This window comes from Neoarius graeffei, chromosome 9, assembly GCF_027579695.1.
Source record: "Neoarius graeffei isolate fNeoGra1 chromosome 9, fNeoGra1.pri, whole genome shotgun sequence".
Classification (NCBI taxonomy): domain Eukaryota; kingdom Metazoa; phylum Chordata; class Actinopteri; order Siluriformes; family Ariidae; genus Neoarius; species Neoarius graeffei.
In genome coordinates this window covers 35,279,423-35,299,587 of record NC_083577.1, presented here as the reverse complement: position 1 = coordinate 35,299,587, position 20,165 = coordinate 35,279,423, and the positions used below count along the sequence as shown (strand labels likewise).

General features: G+C 41.3%; 1 protein-coding gene across 2 annotated transcripts in view; it reads left to right on the top strand.

Annotated features, from left to right (window-relative positions):
* armc8 (armadillo repeat containing 8) overlaps window positions 1-20,165 on the top strand; it is a 72,883-nt gene that overhangs the window by 8,022 nt on the left and 44,696 nt on the right. For both annotated transcript variants that reach the window (XM_060929351.1, XM_060929350.1), the window contains exons 2-5: window positions 418-494; window positions 10,436-10,507; window positions 15,922-16,064; window positions 16,155-16,252. In XM_060929351.1, the coding sequence (XP_060785334.1) occupies window positions 418-494; window positions 10,436-10,507; window positions 15,922-16,064; window positions 16,155-16,252 (390 nt within the window). The remainder of the gene's footprint in view (window positions 1-417; window positions 495-10,435; window positions 10,508-15,921; window positions 16,065-16,154; window positions 16,253-20,165) is intronic.

Sequence of the window (20,165 nt, the reverse complement as noted above, 5' to 3'; positions counted from 1 at the left end):
ATGCAGCAGTCGCACTATTTGACATCCAAGAAGGCTGTGTTTCCAAAATATTGCACAACTTGCCCTTGTGCTTAGTAATATCAGGTGCTCTGACATGCCAGGCTTGATATTTGAGCCTGAGTGTGTATTGCATACGTCACGAGGATCTGGAGTTCCTATAACGTGATCGAAGAGGTCCTGCTCCTTCTAGAAACTTCTCTCCACTGATGAACACAAACAAACAGAGTTATCAGGTGTCAGAGCTTCATTTCGTTGCCCAAGAGAGCTGGCGATGGCTGGATTGAGGGCGAGCACTGGGCAGAATGGGGGTTTTCCAGCTCGCGTCCTGCTGCTCTGCTTCTCGGAGCTGTTTTCTGCTCTGGGTGTTGAAGTGGGGTAAATGCACTGATTTGTGATTGTTGTCTTGTCACTATGCAGGAAGTCACAGCAACCAGTCGCCATTATGTTGACCGGCTCTTCGACCCCGACCCGCAGAAAGTGCTCCAAGGAGTCATGTGAGTATACGTTTGTGCGCTCGTCCTCCTCAGGCCTGGCTGGTTAACGATAGGAGTGTGTGATGTGCATAGTGTGTGTGAGGCAGCGCCTTGTATCCGTTCACATTCATGTTTTACTAGTGTGTGTATTTTCCTGTATTGTTACCGTGCACAATCTTTTGAGCTTTATTTTTAGCTCGGAGCTCTAGTTACCGCTAACCGTCTCCTCATGGTCTTCTTCATCAGTACTTTTCCACTCTGGTATAAGCAGTTTCAGCTCCACTTCTTCCATCCACGTGGGGTTTGTAGAGCTGCAGAGTGAAATTATTTAGCACAATACTGAAATCAGTTATTTAGTAAAAAAAGAAATTGCATTGGACTGTTATAATAATAATAATAATAATAATAATAATAATAATAATAATAATGTTAAATTTATATAGCGCCTTTCAAAAAACCCAAGGACGCTTTACAATTATAAATAAGGAAAGAAAAAAAAATAAATAAATAAAAATAAAAAGTCCACCAAATAGGGGTCAGGATGTAATTAATTCCCGTGGTGTAGCAGCCACAGTCCCACCAAAAGGCGCACGAAAACAAGTCCCACATCTCCAGCACCGCCGCCGTGACGCCGTCAGCAACATCGCTCGAACACCACGCCGTGGATCCACAAAGCGAGCGGAGAAGCTCCGCCACGCAGAGCGCTGGTGTGTCCCAAACCGCCTGCACAGCCGCCGCGACACCACCGAGCAACATCGCTCGGAACATCACGCCAAGCGTTAAAGCACAGAGCGCTGGACAACCACGATGTAAAATGAGCAACGAGCTCACTGCAGTCCACAGCTGGGAGCGCAGGCATCGCCCACGGCGAACCAAGGCCTGGAGGGAACCGACGCCCAAAACTGGGTCCGGAGCTACACCACAACCGGCGGACAAAACACTCAAACAAACATCAAACTACACAAACCCACAGGAAAAAAATAGAAAAAGAAATAAAATTAAAAAGCTCTGGTGAGAAGCGGCAGCCAGAACGCGCACGACGTACTCTCAACCGGAAATGGAAACGAGAGAGAGGGAAAAAAAAGGGGACATGTAGAACATGTTATCATTTTGCCTTTTGTTTTCAGTGAATGATGGTAGGCTTTTTTTTTTTTTAAATCCTAAATAAAACCACAGATGATGTTTTGATATTTATAACTACTGATTTTAGAAGAAACAAACGAGAGAAAAATGTTAGGAAGATGGGTTAGGCTAGCTAACTACTAGTGCATCTCAAACAATCAGAATATTGTTAAAAAAAAAAAGTTAATTTTTTTCCCCATAATTTAATTCAGAAATTTCAACATTCATATATTCAGTATTCATTAGATGTAAAGTGAAATATTTTGAGCCTTTTTTGTTTTAATTTTGATGCTTATTGCTTATAGCTCATGAAAATCAGAAATCCAGTATCACAAATGATTTAGAATATTTCCTAAGAGCGATCAAGAAAGGCTTTGCAATACAGAAATGTCCAACTTCTGAAAAGTATGTTAATTTATACACTTGGTTGGGGCTCTTTTACCACAAATTACTGCATCAGTGCGCCGTGGCATGGAGGCGATCAGCCCGTGGCACTGCTGAGGTGTTATTGAAGCCCAGGTTGCTTTGATAGCAGCATTCCGCTTGTCTGTATTTTTGGTCAGGTGTTTCTCATCTTCTTCTTGACAATAGCGCATAGATTCTCTGTGGGGTTCAGGTCAGGCGAGTTGGCTGGCCAATCAAGCACAGTAATATCTTGGTCAGCAAACCATTTGGTAATAGTTTTGGCACTGTGGGCAGGTGTTAAGTCCTGCTGGAAAAGGAAATCAGCATCTCCATAAAGCTTGTCAGCAGATGGAAGCATGAAGTGCTCTAAAATCTCCTGGTTGACGGCTGCATTGACTTTGGACTTGATGATAAAACGCAGTGAACCAACACCAGCAGATAACATGGCACCCCAAATCATTACAGTCTGCAGAAACTTCAAACTGGACTTCAAACACCTTGGATTCTGTGTCTCTCCACTCTTCCTCCAGACTCTAGGACCTTGATTACCAAATGAAATGCAAAATCTACTTTCATCTGAAAAGAGGACGTTGGACCACTTGGCAACAGTCCAGTTCTTTCTCTCCTTAGCCCAGGTCAGACGCTTCTGACGTTGTTTCTGGTTCAGGAGTGGCTTGATATTAGGAATGCGACAGTTGTATCCCCTTTCCTGAAGACGTCTGTGCATGGCGCATGATGCACTGACCCCAGCCTCAGTCCACTCCTTGTGAAGCTCTCCCAAGTTCTTGAATCGACTTTTCTTGATAATCCTCTCAAGGCTGCGGTCATCCCTGTTGCTTGTGCACCTTTTCCAGCCAGCCTTTTCAGCAATGACCTTCTGTGGCTTACCCTCCTTGTGGAGGGGATCGATGATCGTCTTCTGGACAACTGTCAAGTCAGCAGTCTTCCCCATGATTGTGGTTGCGTGTATTGAACTAGACCAGTAGATACACGGAATTTATACTGTTTTACTCAAGCTCAAAATTAAATATTCTCATAATTTGAGATGGTGTAGGGTTTTTGTTTTGTTTTTTTCACTGTCAGTTCTAATTATCAATTAAGATTTTTGTTTACGTGTAATGAGCCTAGAATATATTAAAGTTTCACTTTCTTAAATAACTGATGGAAAGTTATTAACTCTTTGATGCAAAACATATGCACACCCCTTCTAATGCACAACATGGGTCAAAAATGACCCGCATTCATTTTCCAGGTTATTTCATGCTGACTGAGTTTTTCTTTGCTCTATCTTTTGAAATCAATTTATTTTATGATTGAATATTCCAAGTATTCTTTAAATATCTTGTTTTTAATTACCACAAATCATTAATTAAATTTTTTCTTTCCTACTTTATGAACAAAAATACTTTTTATATTACTACACATGGGTCATCCAAGTGTGATTTAAAATTAAATGTCTTAATACTATAATAATAATTTGTTTCAAGTAATTACTTTAGCAGTGAATGGGGTCAGTTATTTATTTATTAACTATAGTTAGCTAAGCCAACTACAATAAAATTAGCTAACTAAAGTAGAATATGTCAACAGCTCGGTAGCTAATAGTAATTACTTATAACTTTCTGACAAGTAATCTACTCACTCTCAAGGGAACCTAAACATAAGGCTGGGTATTGATCAAAATTTTTCAATACCGATACCTTCATTTCGATACCGGTTCCTGAACGGTACCTTTTTCGATTCCTAATTTATGATATTAATCCTGGAAAAAATGAAAATTTCATTACACATTCTATTGCACATATTGGAGTATATTTGTTCAAGTTATTTCCAGCAGGCTTTCGTCTAAACGGGGGAACAGGGGTGCTGCGCCCTCTTACTCTCGGTGTGCGCCCCCTTACCGACTCCGTGAAAACATCCCAGCAACACTACGTGACAATGTGTCTGATCATCAAATACGTTATAATTGCTCCAAAAATATTCCAATCATAGTAGATACACCGCCAGACGGTGCAAAAACAATCCGAATTGGCGTTTTCCAGACTGAGGCGCCATGTTTGCTTGTCGCGGCTGCTCTCGCGAGATTTGACATGGGTCACATACAAGGTCAGCTGACTTGTAGAGCGAGATTTCTCGAGACTGAATGACCTTTCACCCACCGGCGCGGGAGCTTTTGACAGAAGTAGTTCGCGAGTTGTTTTTGTTGACACTTGGGCATGTAAAGATGTCATCCCGCGGCACGAAGCGGAAGAAAGCCAAAGACTGTCCGGGGCAGAAGAAGATTACTTCTTCTTTCTTTTTCAATGTTGACAGACAATTTGTTACAATTTCCCTCTCAGATAGCCTCAGAATGTCCCATTGGAGCATTTTTCAAAGGCTTTGCACGGCGGGGGGGAACAACCGGCACCCCCCCGCTTCGCTCCCTCGCCATGGTGAGCGCCCTCATACTAAATTTTTCTAGAAAAAACCCTGTCCAGTGCAAAAAGAACACCAACACACTATCATATTCACACCATACACACACACGCCAATGTAATCAACAGTTTTTCTTCAAGAAAATTAACATATCAGCCGTCTCAGAACCACTCGTCCGCGGTTACAGCCACATCCCTGACGTCTTTCAATTCTGTCTTGACCCTTTCCTTCTCGGCTGCGTACCAGGCAGGTATGCATGTGTTTGCCAGCATGTCTCTGCTGGGGGGCTGATACCTGGGGTTAAGGGTTTTTATCATCTCCCTAATTGACAAACATTAGACAAAACATCAAAAATAACAGTTATGTTCTCATTGCTTAAAAACACATCACTTAAAATACATCTAGGCTTAATTTAGATAAAGATAAAGGATTACAGATAAATATAAATGAAGGATTTATTCAACAATATCCTGTACAGCCAGCTTACCTAAAGCACGGAGTCTCCATTGTAGAAAAAGGCAGTAAACCTTTCACCACAAACTGTCACTGCCCTGTGGCACTCGGCTTGTTTTTCTTTGGTCATTTTGGCCTTTTCTGCTAGTGTGAATGGATTTACGGTAGCTGCCTGCCTTTTCCTCCTCACATCAGGGACCTGGGCAGAGGCTGTGAAGGGTTTATACGTTAAGTTTTTGAGACTAGGGGGAGGTGAAATTTTTTTTTTTTTTTTTTTTAAATAACACTCATGCACGCGCGCACACACGTAGGCAGCCTACCCAATGATGGAGCACATTTTAAAAGCTAGCATTTAGATAACTTTTCACTTGGCTAGTTACATAGCCATTAAACAAAGTTGGGCGCTAATATCTTACTGTACCGTTAGCTATACATAAAATTACAACAACCTAGCTCTTACCGTGACAAACAAAACAGTTCAACGGAATTCACGGAACAACTTACCAGATGAAATATCAGACACGACGCTGTGCTCGGTACTTTCAGATGAATCCGAGTCTGGTGGTAAAACATCCTGCAGAGAAGTCGGGGGTGGCGAAGGTGCACAAGTTGGTGTGTGAGAGAAGACGGTGCAACTCTCCGCTCTCAGATTTATTCCATGCACCATCAAATGCTTTAGGAAATTTGAAGTGTTGCCTGACTTGCAGGTGATGCTCTTGTCGCATATATTGCACCGCGCAGTATTGTTATCACTCTTGCTATAATATAACCAAGCTTTCGACTTCGGCATTTTGTAGGCATTGACGACGCAACAAAGCAGTGCCCCCTACAACATGGGAAACATGCTTTTTTATGCACGCGAACGTTTCAGCCAATCACAGGTGGCATTATCGGGTCATAAGCACGCCGGCACGGGTCAGAGCCCACTCCACTTTACACGTGATTAACCTCTGGGAACCGAAACGTGGAACCGAAAGGCGAGGCATGTTTCAATACCCAGAAGAACCGTAACGTTTCGGTCGGTGCCATGAAGGAACCGAATTTCAGTGCCCAGCCCTACCTAAACATAATCAATTTTTTTCTAAGGTAATGTTAGAACAATTGAAAAACATTCCTTACATGTATTAGATGGGCAAAGGGTGCTGTGCTGAGCTGTGAAATGTCTGACACAAGCACAATTCACAGTTCCCACCAAACGCTGGAGTAAATGCATGCCGGTCGTTTCTGACCCATGTGTGTAAACTTGATGTAGAATTACAAAAGCTGTGCTTGTCCATAACTTAAGAAAGGAAAAATAAAAATTATCTGTGCTAAACAAAAACAAGATAGATATTTACTGCATATTTGGAAAAGTAAATGACAAAATGAATTTATTTCAAAAGTATATCATAGAAACACTCAGCCGTACATGAAATAACCTGGAAAATGAACGCAGGTCGTTTTTGACCCATGTTGTGCATTAGAAGGGTAGTGATACAAAAAGGGTTTTTATTCAAAAAGTAAGAAAGGAAAAAATAAAATAAGGATGTACGATGATCAAAAACAAGTTAATTGAGGAATACCTTGAATACTGAATGATGGAATTAATTTATTGCAAAGATATAGAAGATAAAAACTCAGCCGGGTCACTTTTGACCCGTGTTTTGCATCAAAGGGTTAAACTTTTTCACGATATTCTAATTGTTTGAGATGCACGGGTAGGTAATGAAGTGAACTTGGACATGTACACTTTGATTATGCTGTGTAAGTGAGAAACAGGAAGAAGAGTGAAGACTGCATTAATACAGCAGACTCCCTAAAACCGCTCCGCGATGAGCTCAGCAGAATTACACACCATCGGAAACCAAATTTGGCAGTGCGAGTCTTCTATATTGTTTTCATAGAGTTTCTCTGTTAACATGGTAGGGCTTTATGCATAATAGTAATGTTGCCCTGAACTCAAATTTGTAAACAGGAAGTGCTTCTCCTTGTGTGTCAGCCTCGAGGATACAACTCCATAGATTTCCAGAGGCATCGCTGATGGTTACATTATTTCCAACTTGACTCCAAAGACCATTTTGCTACTAAATGTTTTCTAAAATGAGGTGTTTGTATGAATGGGTGGAGCTGTGTAGAGTTTAAATGGTAGTTAGGGTGTGTACAGTCTAACCTGTTTGAAGCATAACCTGGGCCCAGTCTCTTCTCTACTAATCTGTACAGTAATATTGGAATACAGTCAAGCCGGAAAGTCTGCACACCCCTTTCACCTTCTCCACGTTTTATTACATTACAGACTTATTCTACAATAGATTGAGTTCATTTTTTGTCATAAAATTCTACAACCCCGATTCCAAAAAAGTTGGGACAAAGTACAAATTGTAAATAAAAACAGAATGCAATGATATGGAATTTTCAAAATTCCATATTTTATTCAGAATAGAACATAGATGACATATCAAATGTTTAAACTGAGAAAATGTATCATTTAAAGAGAAAAATTAGGTGATTTTAAATTTCATGACAACAACACATCTCAAAGTTGGGATAAGGCCATGTTTACCACTGTGAGACATCCCCTTTTCTCTTTACAACAGTCTGTAAACGTCTGGGGACTGAGGAGACAAGTTGCACAAGTTTAGGGATAGGAATGTTAACCCATTCTTGTCTAATGTAGGATTCTAGTTGCTCAACTGTCTTAGGTCTTTTTTGTCGTATCTTCCGTTTTATGATGCGCCAAATGTTTTCTATGGGTGAAAGATCTGGACTGCAGGCTGGCCAGTTCAGTACCCGGACCCTTCTTCTACGCAGCCATGATGCTGTAATTGATGCAGTATGTGGTTTGGCATTGTCATGTTGGAAAATGCAAGGTCTTCCCTGAAAGAGACGTCGTCTGGATGGGAGCATATGTTGCTCTAGAACCTGGATATACCTTTCAGCATTGATGGTGCCTTTCCAGATGTGTAAGCTGCCCATGCCACACGCACTAATGCAACCCCATACCATCAGAGATGCAGGCTTCTGAACTGAGCGCTGATAACAACTTGCGTCATCCTTCTGCTCTTTAGTCCGAATGACACGGCGTCCCTGATTTCCATAAAGAACTTCAAATTTTGATTCGTCTGACCACAGAACAGTTTTCCACTTTGCCACAGTCCATTTTAAATGAGCCTTGGCCCAGAGAAGACGTCTGCGCTTCTGGATCATGTTTAGATACGGCTTCTTCTTTGAACTATAGAGTTTTAGCTGGCAACGGCGGATGGCACGGTGAATTGTGTTCACAGATAATGTTCTCTGGAAATATTCCTGAGCCCATTTTGTGATTTCCAATACAGAAGCATGCCTGTATGTGATGCAGTGCCATCTAAGGGCCCGAAGATCACGGGCACCCAGTATGGTTTTCCGGCCTTGACCCTTACACACAGAGATTCTTCCAGATTCTCTGAATCTTTTGATGATATTATGCACTGTAGATGATATGTTCAAACTCTTTGCAATTTTACACTGTCGAACTCCTTTCTGATATTGCTCCACTATTTGTCGGCGCAGAATTAGGGGGATTGGTGATCCTCTTCCCATCTTTACTTCTGAGAGCCGCTGCCACTCCAAGATGCTCTTTTTATACCCAGTCATGTTAATGACCTATTGCCAATTGACCTAATGAGTTGCAATTTGGTCCTCCAGCTGTTCCTTTTTTTTGTACCTTTAACTTTTCCAGCCTCTTATTGCCCCTGTCCCAACTTTTTTGAGATGTGTTGCTGCCGTCATGAAATTTCAAATGAGCCAATATTTGGCATGAAATTTCAAAATGTCTCACTTTTGACATTTGATATGTTGTCTATGTTCTATTGTGAATACAATATCAGTTTTTGAGATTTGTAAATTATTGCATTCCGTTTTTATTTACAGTTTGTACTTTGTCCCAACTTTTTTGGAATCGGGGTTGTATACAAAATAGCCCATAATGACAAAGTGAAAGCAGGTTTTTAGAAAATATGCAATTTTATTTTGCTGACAAAAATAGGTTATTTAGGGGTTATATATCTGTACACACCCTGAACCTAATATTTGGTTGATGCACCTTTGGCAGCAATTACAGCTTCAAGGGATCTTGGGAAAGAAGCTACGAGCTTGGCACACTTGATTCTGGACATTTTTGCCTGTTCCTTTGGGCATATCCTTGCAAGCTCCGTCAGGTTGGTTGGGGAGCATCGCTACGCAGCCATTTTCAGCTCCTTTCATAGATGTTCAATTGGATTCAGGTCTGGGCTCTGGCTGGGCCACTCAAGGACATTCACAGACTTTCTCTCAAGCCACTCCTTTGTTCTCTTGGCTGTGTGCTTCGGGTCGTTGTCATGTTGGAAGGTAAACCATCACCCCAGTCTGAGGTCCAGAGTGCTCTGGAGCAGGTTTTCTTCAAGGATCTCTGTGTACTTGGCTGCATTCATCTTTCCCTCTATCAGAACTAGTTGCCCCATTCCCGCTGCTGAAAAACATCCCCACATCATGATGCTGCCACCGCCATGCTTCACTGTAGGGATGGCATTAGCCAGGTGATGAGCAGGGCCTGGTTTCCTCCAGACGTGATGCTTGGTATTCAGGCCAAAAAGTTCAATTTTGGTTTCATCAGACCAGAGAATCTTGTTTCTCATGGTTTGAGAGTCCTCTAGGTGCCTTTTGGCAAACTCCAAGTGGGCTTTCATGTGCCTTTTACTAAGGAGTGGCTTCCGTCTGGCCACTCTACCACAAAGGCCTGATTTGTAGAGTGCTGCCTGGATGGCTGATCTGAAAGGTTCTCCCATCGCCACAAGGATATGCTGGAGCTCTGTCAGAATGACCCTCGGGTTCCTGCTCACCTCCCTGTCCGAGGCCCGTCTTCCCTGATCTCTCGGTTTGGCCGGGCGGCCAAATCTAGGAAGATTCTTGGTGGTTCCAAACTTGTTCCATTTATGAATGATGGTGGCCACTGTGCTCTTTGGGACCTGTAAAGCTGCAGCAACTTTTTTGTACCCTTCTCCAGATCTATGCCTTGACACAATCCTGTTTCTGAGGTCTGCAGAGAATTCCTTTGACCCCATGGCTTGGAGTTTGCTCTGACATGCACTGTCAACTGTGGGACCTTATATAGGCAGGTCTTGGCAATCCCCAGTCATGTCCAATCAATTGAATGTACCACAGGTGGACTCCAATTAAGTTGTAGAAACATCTCAAATAGTATCCGTGGAAACAAAATGCACCTCAGCTCACTTTTGGGTGTCATATCAAAGGGTGTGCACACTTGTGTACATATATTATTTTACATTTTGCTTTTTAATAAATTAGCACAAATGTCTAAAATCCTGCTTTCACTTTGTCATTATGGGCTATTTTGTGTAGAATTTTGTGGCGAAAAATGAACTCGATCTGTTGTAGAATAAGTCTGTAACGTATTAATAAAATGTGGGGAAGGTGAAAGGGGTGTTCAGACTTTCTGGCTTGACTGTATATGACCTGGTGAATTCTTCTTCATTAATCTGTATCCTGGATGGAACATAATCTGTAATTTAGGAGTATTTTAAAGTGTAACGTGTAAAACTGACTTGTATTGACAGTGACATGAAGAACGCTGTGATCGGAAACAACAAACAGAAGGCCAACCTGATTGTGCTGGGAGCCGTGCCCAGGTAGGTGGAGCCACGTCTGCCCTTCATTCAGCTCCTAGTGTCATACTGTACACTGACACGGCTGAATATAGCAGCGAATGCTTTTTGTGCACATGGATTTGGAGTAGTTCTGTGCTAATAATATCATTCACCTATGACAGCTTCATACACAACACTGCTGTAATACTGTAGCTCAGTGGTGACTGTGGAGGTGCCTTGAACTGATCTGGGAAGGAGTCTGTACCTGCTAATATTAACAGCTCTGTGTAAATGATTGTCATTTCAGGATTGAGACTGACACATATGGGCAAAGGCAGTTATGTAGTCATTTAACTGCAGAGCCTGGATCATCGAGAGCAGGGATAGACCAGTAAAATGGTTAAAATTCCTTGCTTACTAAATCCGGATAAGCAGCTAACGAGACTTAACCATGGTTACCTGTTGATGCTTCACCAGTAGGCATGTAACAATTCACCATTTGATTCGGTTCACCATACTGGCTTCATGATCCTTTAGCTTTCAGCAGTCTGTAAAAAGAGAGCTGTGATTTCTTTGTACAGCTGATCGCACAACAGCTCTTTCCCAGTTTATCTCTGTCCCTGTGTCCGAAATCCCTCACTCATTCACTACTCACTGCAGTGGTGCTTGAAAGTTTTGTGAACATATTTCTGCATAAATATGACCTAAAACAACATCAGATTTTCACACAAGTTCTAAAAGTAGATCAAGAGAACCCAGTTAAACAAATGAGACAAAAATATTATACTTGGTCATTTATTTATTGAGGAAAATGATCCAATATTACATATCTGTGAGTGGCAAAAGTACGTGAACCTCTAGGATGAGCAGTTAATTTGAAGGTGAAATTAGAGTCAGGTGTTTTCAATCAATGGGACGACAATCAGGTGTGAGTGGGCACCCTGTTTTATTTAAAGAACAGGGATCTATCAAAGTCTGATCTTCACAACACATGTTTGTGGAAGTGTATCGTGGCACGAACAAAGAGTTTGGACTCCACCAACCCACAGTCAGACAGATTGTGTACAAATGGAGGAAATTTAAAATCATTGTTACCCTCCTCAGGAGTGGTCGACCAACAAAGATCACTCCAAGAGCAAGGTGTGTAATAGTCGGCGAGGTCACAAAGGAACTTCTAAGCAACTGAAGGCCTCTCTCACATTGGCTAATGTTAATGTTCATGAGTCCACCATCAGGAGAACACTGAACAACAATGGTGTGCATGGCAGGGTTGCAAGGAGAAAGCCACTGCTCTCCAAAAAGAACATTGCTGATCGTCTGCAGTTTGCTAAAGATCACGTGGACAAGCCAGATGGGTATTGGAAAAATGTTTTGTGGACGGATGAGACCAAAATAGAACTTTTTGGTTTAAATGAGAAGCGTTATGTTTGGAGAAAGGAAAACACTGCATTCCAGCATAAGAACCTTATCCTGTCTGTGAAACATGGTGGTGGCAGTATCATGGTTTGGGCCTGTTTTGCTGCATCTGGGCCAGGACGGCTTGCCATCATTGATGGAACAATGAATTCTGAATTATACCAGCGAATTCTAAAGGAAAATGTCAGGAAATCTGTCCATGAACTGAATCTCAAGAGAAGGTGGGTCATGCAGCAAGACAACGACCCTAAGCACACAAGTCATTCTACCAAAGAATGGTTAAAGAAGAATAAAGTTAATGTTTTGGAATGGCCAAGTCAAAGTCCTGACCTTAATCCAATGGAAATGTTGTGGAAGGACCTGAAGCGAGCAGTTCATGTGAGGAAACCCACCAACATCCCAGAGTTGAAGCTGTTCTGTATGGAGGAACGGGCTAAAATTCCTCCAAGCCGGTGTGCAGGACTGATCAACAGTTACCAGAAATGTTTAGTTGCAGTTATTGCTGCACAAGGGGGTCACACCAGATACTGAAAGCAAAGGTTCACATACTTTTGCCACTCACAGATATGTAATATTGGATCATTTTCCTCAATAAATAAATGAGCAAGTATAATATTTTTGTCTCATTTGTATAACTGGGTTCTCTTTATCTACTTTTAGGACTTGTGTGAAAATCTGATTTTTTTTTTTATGTCATAATTATGCCGAAATATAGAAAATTCTACAGGGTTCACAAACCTTTCAAGCACCACTGTATATAGGGAATTCTACATAGACAACTATACAGTGAGCTTGTTGATGATAAAATGAAAAAAAAAAAAAAACACTTTTGGACACTACTCCTCCATGCAGTTATTTACGTCATTACTGTCACACAATTAAAACGTTCCAGATCAGCCGGCTGGTGGGTTTTCAAAATAATAAATACATGCATGTGGTTTTGTGATAAATGCATATTATACTGAGCGCATTTCCCACATTAATCTATACAAAGTACCTGCATCCTTCAGTTTTTTTTTTTTAAATCAAGGCTGAATACTTTCTTCTTTTCCGCTGCCTTTTATTAAATCAAATTTGAGGCTTTTAATTGATTTCTTTCAGCACGACCGCAGTGCATGATGGGATATATTGCTTTGGTTAGTGACCATCGGTTGTACACTACTTTTCGTGATGCATTGTGGGATACTTTGAGCGCACTATATAAGGTGTAATAATTTTCACTCTACATTCGGACAGCACTACAAAATGGCAAACTCACTATACAGTCCACTATATACTGAGCAGGGAGTGATTTCAGACACGGTGTGTGTGTTTTCACAGCATTAGAGCAGTGTTACTTCTGCGTACAGTGAAGTCATGTGTATTTCTTTTATCGCGCCCTCTGATGTCTAAACAGTGCAATTACAGCTAGGAAAAACTAGAGATTATGCAGCCTGACGATAATCGATTCATTCTTTTTATTTCATCGATTCGAATCATCATAAATTTGTATCACGATTTATTGTGACCCAATATGTCATTACATGCTTATTTGCAAATAGTGATTAAGTCATGACCGTAGATAAGATGTATCATTTCCCTTTCCCCACTTTTAAATCATGGACTCTGACCACCTGTTTTGAGGAATAAATGCATACTTCTCTGTCCAAGTATTGTTAAAAAATATTGCCTTTGTCGTCACACTAAAATCAGCTGCGAAAACCCTTTTCTTCCTAGATGAGCTGCATTCAGGTGAATAATTTGCATAAATGCTCGTGATTGGCTGAATGACGTGATTCATGTTGAGAAGAGTCCCTGAACTTTCATCAATCAATCAATCAAATGTCTGTCTTTATTTCGTTGGATAAAAGTGCATATCAGGTGTTGCAATTAAAAAAAAGATAAAGGTAATACACAATTACAATATTTACAATTATGAAAAATACCACAATCTAAAAAAAAAATTATATAGCTAAATTATACTTAAATATTAACTTGATTAAAAATCTGTCCTTAACATGTTCGGTGTTTATCTTCGGTCTTATACAGGGTCTATTTCTAAGATGCTTAGATGATTATAAGTAGCAAGGAAGCTATGGAAAGGATGGTCTCTATTTTTAATTTTTTATCCCCCGCTGGGGGCGGCACGGTGGTGTAGTGGTTAGCGCTGTCGCCTCACAGCAAGAGGATCCGGGTTTGAGCCCCGTGGCTGATGAGGGCCTTTCTGTGTGGAGTTTGCATGTTCTCCCCGTGTCCGCATGGGTTTCCTCCGGGTGCTCCGGTTTCCCCCACAGTCCAAAGACATGCAGGTTAGGTTAACTGGTGACTCTAAATTGACCGTAGGTGTGAATGTGAGTGTGAATGGTTGTCTGTGTCTATGTGTCAGCCCTGTGATGACCTGGCGACTTGTCCAGGGTGTACCCCGCCTTTCGCCAGCAGTCAGCTGGGATAGGCTCCAGCTTGCCTGCGACCCTGTAGAACAGGATAAAGCGGCTAGAGATAATGAGCTGAGATGAGATCCCCCGCTGGCTGAAAGGCCCAAAGGTGGATTATGTCGTGGCGATGTCCGTCCCAGGCAGGGTACTCGCCTTCTGAAATCAACTCCTCACGCAATTTTTTTTGGAAGAATTTCCCGAAACTTGACAGGATTCTGTGTTTATATGTCGGTACGAGTTACAGCCCTCGATTAACAACCTTGTACTTTCACAATTTCCTGAAGGTGTGCTTGCATTCTGAAATCAACTCCTCTCACAGTTTTTGGATGAATTTCTCAAAGCTTGGCAAAAGGCCTTGTTATATGACGGTAATACGCAGATTGCGATTTAATTTCATTTGTGAAAATCTGACCAGAGTTTTGAGCCTTGATTAAATAACTTGTATTTTGACAATTTCACGAGGGTGAACGTTCTTCTGAAATCAACTCCTCTGACAATTTGTGGAGGAATTTCACCAACCTTGGCAAAAGGATTCTTTGTTCTATGACAGTTATACGCAGATTGAAATTTCGTTTAATTTGGGAAAATTTTACCAGAGTTATGCCCTTGATTATTAACAAACTTTGGTACTTTGGCAATTTCATCAAGGTGTGCTTGCTTTCTGAAATCAACTTCCCTCACAAATTGTATCCCCCGCTGGCTGAAAAGCCCGAAGAGGGATTATGTCGTGGCGATGTCTGTCTGTCCGTCTGTCCCGGGATGGGTAGTTGCCTTCTGAAATCAACTCCTCTCACAATTTTTGAGGAATTTCACGAAATTTGACAGGATTCTTTGTTATATGTCGGGGGGATATATATATATATATATGAGTGATTCCACGCTTATGGGTACTGAAATGGGGACATGAACTTATTTTTAAAAATTCACCTAAAACCATTTCTTTTTTTACCATCAGGTCACAAAACATGTAATCTTTAATGAATGATATGTTAAAAGATAACTTTAATTTTCTGAGATGTAATAAAAACATATTTATATGCCAAAGTCAGAACGTAACAGAAGTGTTGTGGACATATATATTCTCAATTTTAACAATGTAGAATTACTTTTTGAAACATAGGAAGGTGATGTTTTAGCAAATATAATTAATAAACATGTGTAGTTGAATAAACATACACATTCTTTCAATAAGATTAACATGGTATATAGCGAGATTGTAATTAATTTGTAACAGACGCGAGATGGACAATCGTAACAGAAGTAATGGAACAGACATCATTTTGGAACTCATAGGCTTGACTTTGGCATATAAATATGTTTTTATTACATCTCAGAAAATTAAAGTTATCTTTTAACATCTCATTCATTAAAGATTACATGTTTTGTGACCTGATGGTAAAAAAAGAAATGGTTTTAGGTGAATAAGTTCATGTCCCCATTTCAGTACCCATAAGCGTGGAATCACTCGTATATATGTATGTACATATTGCAATTTCCTTCAATTCAGTCATATTTTACCCAAGTTATGGCCGAGTTGCCAGCGGGGGATCTTGTGCTCTCAGAGTACTCTTGTTTAATGTTTGTACTGTTGTATAACATTTGGTGTGTGTGTGTGTGTGTGTGTAGGCTCCTGTATTTACTCCAGCAGAGCTCGTCCAGTGCAGAGTTGAGGACCGAGTGTGCAGTGGTGTTAGGCAGTCTGGCCATGGGCACCGAGAACAACATCAAGTCCTTGGTGGACTGTCACATCATCCCCGCCCTGCTGCAAGGTCTCTGTCCTTTCCTCTCCATCTCCTCCTCGTTTCTGTTCCCACTCAAAGCTCTGTATTAGTAAAATGATGATGTGTCTCATGTGGCAGGTCTCTTGTGTCCTGACCTGGTCTTTATCGAGGCCTGTCTGCGCTGCTTAAGAACAGTCTTCATCAGTCCTGTCACTCCGGTGCAGCTACTCTACACGGTAAGGGAGCATGAAACACCACTCGCTTTAGGTGTGAAGAGCATTATTGCCTGCTAGTCGTGTTATTGCTGTACTCACACACAACTTTTAAGACAGTAATGCGTACTCGTCCTAATAAATCAAACACAGGCGGTATGTATCAGGGTTGTGAAAAATCTGCGGATTCATGGAATTCCACGGATTTGATCGCAAAAATACTATTTTTGTAAATCGTGCATTTTTGCAAAAAAAAAAAAATGTCGGGAGGGGGTACTCTGCTAATGGTTAGGGACCGTAATCGCCGACGAGTACGTTGTTTACTGGATGGGGGGGGAATCTAATGCCAGCTGACTCTGTATTTTTCGACATCGTAGACAGTTTTACGACACGGCGGCATTTCTTTCTTACCATTTTCGGGTTATTCTTTTCAAACACGTCTTGACAATATAGCTTGCGATTAAGTGACGATAAAAGATTTTTTCGGTATGTCCGTGTCGTGGAGAGACATTGTATAGAGGGAGGATGGCGATAATGACGATGTGAAAAAAGTCGACAAGGAAAATGGTATCAAGAATCCGTGGAATTGGCGGTGGCTGAAATTTCAAGTCGGAAACGAATATCTTTTATGAACAACATCCGAAAGATCAAGGAACCAGGCAAGACGTTCTGCACGCTATGCCATCAGGATGTAAAATACGGATCGGGAGGAAGAGCACGCTCGGTTGATCACGTGCAGGGAAAGAAACCCGCAGAACTGGTGAAATTAAAGCCGTCAAATTACAGATTGCCAGGTATTTATTTATATCATGTTGATCATGCATGATAAACATTTAGTAAAAAGTATTAGTGTTCTAACTTATTTTTAATTTGCCACGCTGGTCGTCGTGTAAATGCGTTTAGGATGATAGCCTGAGCATGATCACACACCCACATAAAAATAACGTGTAAGTTGTCCACAGATTTGACTTTCCATTTCACAGCCCTGATGAACTGCTGCGTTCATTTCTCTGCCGTCGCGGATTAGAATTAAAACCCGAGGATACATCTATAAAGCAGTGGATAAATCCATCCTGCAAATTCCCATACCACAGAAAATATTCCTAATCAATCACCAGTGGCCTGTTCGTTAATCGGAAATTAGCTTAAAATCAGGCGCATGTGAACGAGCTGCACAATTCCACCGAGAGAATATCCTTAAATATCCTTATACGGTGAGACATCAGTCTTTAGTCTAAGCAGTTCAAAAGCCACATCACTGGGGGAACAAAAAATGTACACTACCGTTCAAAAGTTTGGGGTCACCCAGACAATTTTGTGTTTTCCATGAAAAGTCACACTTTTATTTACCACCATAAGTTGTCAAATGAATAGAAAAGATAGTCAAGACATTTTTCTGGCCATTTTGAGCATTTAATCGACCCCACAAATGCGATGCTCCAGAAACTCAATCTGCTCAAAGGAAGGTCAGTTTTATAGCTTCTCTAAAGAGCTCAACTGTTTTCAGCTGTGCTAACATGATTGTACAAGGGTTTTCTAATCATCCATTAGCCTTCTGAGGCAATGAGCAAACACATTGTACCATTAGAACACTGGAGTGAGAGTTGCTGGAAATGGGCCTCTATACACCTATGGAGATATTGCACCAAAAACCACACATTTGCAGCTAGAATAGTCATTTACCACATTAGCAATGTATAGAGTGCATTTCTGATTAGTTTAAAGTGATCTTCATTGAAAAGAACAGCGCTTTTCTTTCAAAAATAAGGACATTTCAAAGTGACCCCAAACTTTTGAACGGTAGTGTAACTGGTTTGAGAAAACTCGCTCTGTATTATAGTTTAGCAGAGCGATTGCAAACGCAGCAGTTTACTGTCCCCAGATTTCTGCACACGTTTGTACATCGTTGGCTCTGAAACATTTGAAACATCATTATTTTCATGAGCATAATTCAACTTTTCAAATATTAAGCTCGTTCAACGTGTACAATAATTTTTATTGAAACCAAAGGGACTCTCTATGTGCAATACGTTTTATAATGTGCAATACCTCACTCCATAATGTGAAACACAACACATTCACCTCACCTCAGGACTGTGCACCTTACACACACCTCAAGTCTGTGCACCTACCTTACCTTGCAGTACTTCATAAATGTGTAATATTTTATTTTATAATGTGACTCTCTCTGTGCAATGATTTATATGTGCAATGAGCAATACCTCACTCCATAATGTGTAACACAATACATACAGTGGGGCAAAAAAGTATTTAGTCAGCCACCAATTGTGCAAGTTCTCCCACTTAAAAAGATGAGAGAGGCCTGTAATTTTCATCATAGGTATACCTTAACTATGAGAGACAGAATGGGGGGGAAAGAATCCAGGAAATATCCAGGTAAATTCCTCTGTAAAATAAGTATTTGGTCACCTACAAACAAGCAAGATTTCTGGCTCTCACAGACCTGTAACTACTTCTTTAAGAGGCTCCTCTGTCCTCCACTCGTTACCTGTATTAATGGCACCTGTTTGAACTGGTTATCAGTATAAAAGACACCTGTCCACAACCTCAAACAGTCACACTCCAAACTCCACTATGGCCAAGACCAAAGAGCTGTCAAAGGACACCAGAAACAAAATTGTAGACCTGCACCAGGCTGGGAAGACTGAATCTGCAATAAGCAGCTTGGTGTGAAGAAATCAACTGTGGGAACAATTATTAGAAAATGGAAGACATACAAGACCACTGATAATCTCCCTCGATCTGGGGCTCCACGCAAGATCTCACCCCGTGGGGTCAAAATGATCACAAGAATGGTGAGCAAAAATCCCAGAACCACACGGGGGGACCTAGTGAATGACCTGCAGAGAGCTGGGACCAAAGTAACAAAGGCTACCATCAGTAACACACTACGCCGCCAGGGACTCAAATCCTGCAGTGCCAGACGTGTCCCCCTGCTTAAGCCAGTACATGTCCAGGCCCGTCTGAAGTTTGCTAGAGAGCATTTGGATGATCCAGAAGAGGATTGGGAGAATGTCATATGGTCAGATGAAACCAAAATAGAACTTGTTGGTAAAAACTCAACTTGTCGTGTTTGGAGGAGAAAGAATGCTGAGTTGCATCCAAAGAACACCATACCTACTGTGAAGCATGGGGGTGGAAACATCATGCTTTGGGGCTGTTTTTCTGCAAAGGGACCAGGACGACTGATCCGTGTAAAGGAAAGAATGAATGGGGCCATGTATCGTGAGATTTTGAGTGAAAACCTCCTTCCATCAGCAAGGGCATTGAAGATGAAACGTGGCTGGGTCTTTCAGCATGACAATGATCCCAGACACACCGCCCAGGCAATGAAGGAGTGGCTTCGTAAGAAGCATTTCAAGGTCCTGGAGTGGCCTAGCCAGTCTCCAGATCTCAACCCCATAGAAAATCTTTGGAGGGAGTTGAAAGTCCGTGTTGCCCAGCGACAGCCCCAAAACATCACTGCTCTAGAGGAGATCTGCATGGAGGAATGGGCCAAAATACCAGCAACAGTGTGTGAAAACCTTGTGAAGACTTACAGAAAACGTTTGACCTCTGTCATTGCCAACAAAGGGTATATAACAAAGTATTGAGATGAACTTTTGTTATTGACCAAATACTTATTTTCCACCATAATTTGCAAATAAATTATTTAAAAATCAGACAATGTGATTTTCTGGATTTCTTTTCTCATTCTGTCTCTCATAGTTGAAGTGTACCTATGATGAAAATTACAGACCTCTCTCATCTTTTTAAGTGGGAGAACTTGCACAATTGGTGACTGACTAAATACTTTTTTGCCCCACTGTACACCTCAGGACTGTGCACCTTACCCCCCTGCCACACTCCCCCCCCCCCCCCCTTTTTTTTCTTCTTTTTTCTCCCCCCCTTCCTCTCTCACTCTACATGCTGTTTT